The following is an 8,980-nucleotide window of genomic DNA, read 5'->3' as shown; positions in this document are numbered from 1 at the left end:
TATGTATAATTTTATCCATTTTTATATATCCTCCCTTCCACCAAAAAGAAAAACAAACAAAAAAATAGTTTAACATTCGAACTTTCAACTCCTATGTTGGGTCCTGTTTGAATATATTATCTTAAATATAGAAATTTATTGTTATTAGTACCAACTATAGATATAGCTCATTTACACCGGTTTAGTTTGTGAACATATTTTATCTTTAATTTTACTCTCTTTTTTTATTAAAAAAAATTTCTACTAAACAATTCCTTACTTGGATAATTAAGTATAAAAAAATACTGAATTAATCATTTGAGATATAAATATATAACATATACTAATCGTACGTCCACAGAGTGTATCTACTCTACTCTAATTATTTTTTATTTTTTATTTTCTCATGTTGTAGCCTAGGTAAACAAGTTAAATTAAATGAAATATGTACTACAAAGTAACCAATGTGCTATATTGTCATCCTAGTTGACAAGCAAAATCTAATACAGTTAGCTAGCTATAGCCTCCAACAAAGAACACACGCAATAACAAACAAAGAATGAGAATAATTATTGACGCGTTTCAAATAATGTGTGTTGGCTGCTTACTAAATAAAATTGAAGGTCAACATGTGCTCCATGCAAATTGAAAGTCAAATAACTCCACCAATCATATCAACCATATTGCTACCATCCAACTTATTACATATAGATATATTGTTTGAGAATTATCACTAAAACTAATACACAATTTGTTTGTTTAATTTCTTGTTAAGAGTATACTTTGAATGTATTGAAAATTTTATTTTTTTAACAAAAATAAATGTAGACTTAATTAGTTTATCTATATAATATATAATATCTTATCTAATTAATTTGTAATGTTTAGAAAGTAAACTCAGTTTATTAATTAAAGACACAGATAGAAAGAAGCAAAAACAAAAGGGAATTGTAAAAGTACAAAGCTTGTGGCTCCCCATGATTACATTCCCCATAATCTCAAACAACCTTTCATATATGTTCCTCTATATAAAGGCATCCCATAAACACAAGTAACACCATCCAATTATCTTCAATCAAAACACAAATTATCAAAACCCATTTTCTCTTATATACATCATCCCTTCTTCATTCAATTTTCAAGTACTTCAAATTATACTCCATTTAATTAAGAGTTTAATTAAGGGCATTATTGTTAAGTATTGAAGGCTAGCTATACTAACAATATTTTTAATAACCATGTCACCTTTTCATTCCCTTGTAATACTCTTGATTCCTTTCCTACTTTCCTCCATTGTTACTTCATATTCATATAATGACCTTAAACTTTGGTGTGGCCAAACACCTAATCCTCAACCATGTGAGTATCTCTTGAGCAAAAACCCTAATCACTTGCACAAACCCATTAAGCGAAAATCTGATTTTCTCAAGCTTTCATTGCAACTTGCTCAAGAGAGAGCACTCATAGGACATGCAAACACTCTTTCACTTGGATCAAAGTGCCGCAACCAACTTGAAAGAGTTGCATGGAATGATTGTGTAGAGCTCTATCAACAAACCATTCAAAAGCTCAACAAAACCCTAGACCCTAACACCAAATGCTCCCAAGTTGATGCCCAAACATGGCTTAGCACTGCTCTCACAAACCTTGAGACATGCAAAGCTGGCTTCTATGAACTTGGTGTTCAAGACTATGTCCTTCCTCTAATGTCCAACAATGTTACTAAGTTGCTAAGCAACACTTTGGCTCTTAACAACAATGGTGAATCTCATCAAGAACCAAGTTACAAAGATGGATTCCCAACATGGGTCAAGCCCGGTGATAGAAAATTGTTGCAAGCATCTTCTCCGGCTTCTAGGGCTAATGTAGTGGTAGCTAAAGATGGATCTGGAAAATACACCACAGTGAATGCTGCCATAAATGCTGCACCAAAGAATAGCAATGGAAGGTATGTGATATATGTGAAGGGTGGGATATACAATGAGCAAGTTGAAATAAAGACAAAGAATATAATGTTGGTCGGAGATGGTATTGGAAAAACCATAATCACAGGTAGCAAAAGTGTTGGAGGTGGCACTACAACCTTTCGTTCAGCCACAGTTGGTAAGTTTTAATTTTTTTTTTTTAATATTTTTTTCTTACTCATAAAACTATGGCAACTACTCAAATGAAGATGGCAAAAATATCTTCTCATGAAGATGCTTTGTTTAAAAGTGTGGTTTATTTATTTAGCCACACTTTAAAAAAAAATAACACTTTTATAAATATCAAAATCTAACCATACAATCTATCATCCAAGGGTCAAAAAGAAATATATTCACATGAAGACAATTATAAAATCTTCATTATAGTATCCACCTAAAACTATTTCTCCTAAAATTTAAGTTTAGACAAAAAAAAAAAAACCATAAATAATTATATATCTCTAGTTAATATATTTTTTTTCATAGAAGAACATCTTTTAGGTTTATATAAATTTTTTGCTTAGAGTTTTTTTATTTATTTTATATTATAATTTTTTATTTAAAAAATTAATAAAAATTATAAAAACTCTAATATTATACGAGCACACCAATCCTACTAAATTGAATATCTCAGATAAAATAGAATAATATTACTTTACTTATAAAGTATTGTGATGATTTGACTAATAAAATTAAAAATAACATTTGATTAATTAATATTTGAGTTAAGTTAGACTAATTCAAAAAATTTATTTTATACATCATGTTTTCACTTATTTATGCCATACATTTTTGTGGAATAAAACTACTATATTTCTGCACTTAAATTTATTTTTTGCAATTTATGGAAAAATTAGAAAATTAAACTTACGAATGATAGAGTTCGAGTTCGATATCCATATTTAACTAAAAATAAATAATTTTGCAGCGGTTGTTGGAGATGGATTTATTGCTCAAGATATTACATTCAGGAACACCGCTGGTGCAAAAAATCATCAAGCTGTTGCATTGCGTTCTGGATCAGACTTATCAGTTTTCTACAGATGTAGTTTTGAAGGTTATCAAGACACACTATATGTTCATTCCGAGAGACAATTCTACAAGAATTGCAACATTTATGGAACCGTTGACTTTATATTTGGCAACGCTGCTGTTGTGTTCCAAAACTGTAACATATTTGCAAGAAACCCTCCAAACAAAGTAAACACAATCACAGCACAAGGAAGAACCGATCCAAACCAAAACACTGGCATTTCCATTCACGATTGTAGGGTTACAGCTGCTTCAGATTTGAAACCGGTTCAAAGTTCAGTGAGAACTTATCTTGGAAGACCATGGAAAGAGTATTCAAGAACCGTGTTTATGAAGAGTTTTCTTGATGGTTTGGTTCAACCGGCCGGTTGGATGGAATGGAGTGGTAACTTTGCTTTGAACACGCTTTATTATGGAGAGTATATGAATACTGGACCCGGTTCATCGACTTCAAACCGGGTTAAATGGCGTGGTTATCGTGTTATTAAGACTGCTGCTGAAGCATCGAAATTCACGGTTGGGAATTTCATTGCTGGAAACTCATGGTTACCAGCTACCAAAGTGCCTTTCACCTCAAATCTCTAAGCATTGTTATGTGTATATATGCATTTCTTGATTTGTTGATTTACTTTCATTTCCTTTATTTTCTTAATTTAATTTGTTGTAATAATAATGTTGTAATAATAATTTGTTGTTGTTGTTGTTGTGTTGCATTGAGGATACAAATATTCGTTAATTGTAATATGTCAAGATTATATAAATTGGATCATGGATTCTTCTTCTTCTTAGCTTTTTCTTTTTTTTTGGTTATCATTTACAAGAAGGGTCAAATACTCAAATATGTGAGCTAGGCTAAATTGAATATATTTTGTTGAACATGGAAAACCTTTCCTCTTTAATTATGACCCGAATTTAAAATTAAAAAAACTGTACCTCTTTAACATATTATTTTTTATCCAATAGCAAAGTCATGCTTAATTAAATTGATACATTTGATTTTTCTATTCTCGGACTGTTAGGATTTGGTTGAATTAGTCTCACATTACTTAGGATAGCAAATGGAGTGGGTGGCCTAAACTATAAATATGAGGCTAAGTTCTCCATATTTTTTTGCACCAGTCAGAAACACTTAAAGCTTGTATCTGACTTTTCTTTTCCTCTATACTCTTTAATTAGAGAGTGTTGTGAGGTGTAGTTAAATATTTGCTTTGAGAGTGTGGGTGTACTGGGGTGCTGGTCTTAGAGAGAAAGAAGTTTCTGTGTTGTAACAATTTTCACACAGTGATATTCTTTGGTTGTCATTTGACAACGGCCGTGGATTTTTCTCCAGTAATTGGAGTTTCCACGTTAAATTCTTGTGTTGTGATTGTGTCTATTTTATTTCTCTGTGAAAGGTATTTTCTCAAAGGAGAATGGTGTATTATTCCCAACATGTGGTATCAGAGCTTCGGTTTGGTGGGATTTATTCTTAGTATGCTCTGTGGTTGCAACCTAGTCTGACCTTCCACATCAGAAAAGAATTTTGTCCTGTGGCTTGAGTTAATCTTTGGTTGCTGTTGTTGTTGTTGGAAGTCAGTGTGACACTGTGAGAGCGCAGTTTGGAAAGGTTCTGTCTAAGGAAAGACTTGGTATTTAAGTGTGTCCATTGTGACCCACCTCTCTTTCCTGGGGACCCTTCCTAGTGCACGGTCTACAGTTGAGTTATACTATTCCGGTATACGGTTGCAACAATGTCAGGATATTCAAGTGTTGTGAAGCTTGAAATAGAGAAATTTGATGGAAGAATCAATTTTGGCTTGTGGCAAATACAAGTCAAGGATGTGTTGATACAATCAGGTTTTCACAAGGCGTTGAAGGAGAAGTATCCTCATGGTATTGCCGCACTGCCATGGATAAGGATAAGTTGTGGCAATCGGGTCCACAATTGCACACGGACATTGGTTGGCGTTGAGATACAAAGTGTGTGGCGGAGTTATGTCGATGGCTGAAGAACTTCCAGGAAAAGCCAATTTGGAAGTTGCACCATGAATTTTCAGCGAGGTTTCGATCTGTACCAAGGCAAAATGCTTGGAGTGGTCTAATTCCAAGTGAGTATACTTTCATGGTGGAGTATGATAGTTCTCTGAACTATGATTGTCGATATAGACAATGGCAGCAAAGAATTGTCGGTGTTGACTATGGAAGCTGAAGATGTGTGACTATTTCAATCAATGTGGAGATTGCTAGGATTTGGTTGAATTAGTCCCACATTGCTTAGGATAGCAAATGGAGTGGGTGACCTAGGCTATAAATATGAGGCTAAGTTCTCCATATTTTTTTGCACCAATCGAAAACACTTAAAGCTTGTATCTGACTTTTCTTTTCTTCTATACTCTTTGATTAGAGAGTGTTGTGAGGTGTAGTTAAATATTTGCTTTGAGAGTGTGGATGTACTGGAGTGCCGGTGCTAGAGAGAAAGAAGTCTATGTGTTGTAACAATTTTCACATAGTGATATTTTCTGGTTGTCATTTGACAACGGCCGTGATTTTTTCTCTAGTAATTGGAGTTTCCACGTTAAATTCTTGTGTTGTGATTGTGTCTATTTTATTTTTCTGTAAAAATTATTTTCTTAAGGAAAAATGGTGTATTATTCCCAACACGGACTATCACATTTCTTTAATAAAAAATCCGATGAGATCGAGCTATATATATGCCTATATATATATATGTGTGTGTGACTCGTGTATGAAACATACATTCTCGTATTTTTATGTACATTATTTTTAGTTATAGTTATGTATGAAACATTTATTCCTCTTATCGATGTATGTGTGCTTGGTCGTTGACTTGGTCCAATCGCCAAAGTCATCAGCCTTAGCTTCCTTAGGCCCATAAAATATGGGCCAATCTACTGCTCATGATCCTTAGGCCGTGCAGCCTAAACTGAAAACATGAGGGTTTAGCTAAATAAAGTTTAGCCATGTGCGTTTAATTGCCAGTTAAAAATACTATTAGTCCAAAGTTTAAGTCCTAATATAAATGTATTGAATGTATTTTTCTAAAATAATTTTTTAATATTTAGAGATCTATATTATTTCTATGGGATCTAAATCCAGTCAAACCAGGCTAATATATATATATATATATATATATATATATATATATTATTAGTTTTTATAATTTAACTAAGTTTATAATTAGGTTCATACACTTTTTTCGTTTCAAGTTAGTTACGTTGTTACACTGTTTTCAATTTTGTAATTAAATTTTTCTTAGTGTAAAAAATGTTAAAACTAATTTTTTTTTTTTGTAAATTGAAGATATCTATAATTAAAAATCTAATTAGATATTTGACCATATATTTTTTGAGAGAAATATTATGATAATTTTAATATTTTTTACATGAAAAAGACTTAATTATAAAATTAAAAGTAGCATAAAAATTCAACTGAAAATAAAAAAATATAAGAATTTAATTACAAATTTAGTAAAATTATAGGAACATTAAATTTTTACTAAACAGGTAAAATATATATCATGATATCATCACTATTTTAAAAGTTTAAGCGGATAAAAAGTGTTATAAAACCACTCATTTCAAAAATTTAAACTTATAGAATGAAACAATATTAATAGTTATATCTCTAATAAAAAAAGTAACATAAATAATTATATTTCTAATTTTATATATATATATATATATATATATATATATAATTTTATTAAAAAAATAAATTATATCATGATACTATTTTTTCTAAAAACCTAAGCTAATAGAAGAAGAAGACAATATGAATAGTTATGATTTTAACAACTCCAAAAAAAGATATAGTTTCTCTTCTCCTTAATTATTGCTATCTTTTCCCTTTTATGTATAGATATGAAAACAGTTGTACGTATTTTAAGTTACACATTGTTTTCGTTTCTGTTTTTATTTTCTTATGTTATAAAATCTTTCTGTTAATTAGAATATATGCGAGGTCTTGTCTTCAATGACCAACCACAATGAAGAAGGTATATACATTTGGTACGCATCAATATAGTTTCTCTATAAAATCAAAGATGACGGAGATGATGATGGATATGTAACATATAAAAGAATATTATATATATAAATCTTAATAATCATTATTGTGTCTATCTGTAATTTTCATACCCCTTTACTCATAACATGAAAGTAATATAAAGAATTAATTGATCATAAATAAAGAGCTGCTCTTTCAGAGTTGGACTGCTTGAATTTTTCATGCCAGATTTATCCAATATTATTGTTACAAATCATAATAAAAACAAAATTTAAATAAAAAAAAAAAGCTTTCCTGTTTGGAACAGTTTTACGGACTTTAGTTACGGTTATAACCGTGGCTAAAATATCTGTTTTCTTGTATAATTATCTTGGTGCATGCTATAGTAATTATTATTATAATTATAATTACGATGATTATACAACTTTGATAATATTTAAAAAGTGTTATTAAAATAATGTTTTTTAATTTAAAAATATAAAGTATTACAAAAATATAAAACCTATAAATTTAAGTCTAGCAACAATTTTTAAGTATTGTCAAATTAAAATTGTATATCTATCGTATCCTCATTAATAATAATTTATCCGACACTATAACTTGTTGACAATATTCATTTCATAAAATATAATTAAAGAAAATACATTCCGTTTGTGATGTGATTCACAATATATTATCCCAAATCCGAAAGTCAGAAATGTAATATATAATAGTGACTTAATGAGTTTACAAATGAAGCCATGTAAGCAAGTTAAGCAAAGGTAAACAAATTATTATAAAACTTAATGGATCAATACGGATAAGGTACAGTGAGGTGTTCCTAATACACTCTATAAAATAAGTGATTCAGTATTATATTAAGATGTTGATGAAATGCGGGAATAATTAAGGTGGTGAGAATCAAACCAATCAATAAATTAATAGAGTAAATGATTTAATAGTTTAGTGATTTAATTGAGGTTGAATTAATTAAATTGGTTTAATTAAATATATAATAAAATTATTAAAAATTTAATATATAATTTTAAATATTTAAATTCAATAAATTATTCATAATTTATTATTAAAAATTTGTAATCAATTTCAAACATAAAAAATTTATAACTTAAAATGAATTCTCAAACAAGTAATTGGATAAGAAAAAAAAAAGAGAGAAAATTTCTTGCATAAATGAATTTACGATTTTTCTATGTGACATTTTAGATTCCGCTCCTTTTCCATTTCATACAACAAGAGATACAAAAATATTATGTGAAGCGCACCCCTTAACATGTTCTAACAAACACAAACAATCAAGATGAGACTCTTAATATTTAAAGCACAAAAAGGTGATTATTACCATAACAATGCACCAAAAGAGCTTAGTCAAACGGAAGGCAGATTTATCATTAATTATTATATTTTTTTCTTATTATAGCTCTTTTCAAAAATCACTATAACAACATATATATATCACTTTGTGTTGTTCCATCTACAAGATACCATCAATAACAATACAAATTATATACAGTAAAGTAAAATAAAATCCCAGCCAACAAAAAATACACATTCTCCAAATTAATCAAATTGAACTTATCACTATTTTTTACAATTATATCAACCACCAGAATCTATTTTGTTCACCAACCAAAATTCAAAATCTAAAATAGTAAAATACAGCAATTTAAAAATTAGTAATCATTATAATTAACAATTAAAAAAATTAAAGTTAAATTAAATTACTGAAGAATTCAAGCAGAACACGCAGAAGAAGAGGGAATTGAATATCAAAATAACATAATCATCAAAAGATCAGAATAACATAATCAATCTGAGTAATTCCACAACGGCAAAAGAGAGACGTTTGTACTTTGCACGACAAGAATAGAGACGACAACGCGACGACGACGGGGATAGAGACGCCAACAACAGTTCTGAACCAACCTTCTGGAGACGCGACGAAAAGAGCAGACCTTCGAGTTGTCACCGCTAACGCTGGTATGGTGGGGCTAATGGTGACT

General features: G+C 30.0%; 1 protein-coding gene across 1 annotated transcript; it reads left to right on the top strand.

Annotated features, from left to right (window-relative positions):
- The first annotated feature begins 1,054 nt into the window (after window positions 1–1,054).
- Window positions 1,055–3,681, top strand: LOC107628531 (pectinesterase 2). The gene is made up of 2 exons (XM_088503887.1): window positions 1,055–2,082; window positions 2,872–3,681. Exons 1-2 carry the CDS (start codon window positions 1,218–1,220, stop codon window positions 3,558–3,560), a joined length of 1,554 nt encoding a protein of 517 aa, XP_088360013.1. The 5' UTR covers window positions 1,055–1,217; the 3' UTR covers window positions 3,561–3,681.
- Window positions 3,682–8,980: the final 5,299 nt, after the last annotated feature.

This window comes from Arachis ipaensis, chromosome B2, assembly GCF_059453495.1.
Source record: "Arachis ipaensis isolate K30076 ecotype BB chromosome B2, ASM5945349v1, whole genome shotgun sequence".
Lineage (NCBI taxonomy): Eukaryota > Viridiplantae > Streptophyta > Magnoliopsida > Fabales > Fabaceae > Arachis > Arachis ipaensis.
This window is presented reverse-complemented; position numbering and strand designations above follow the sequence as displayed.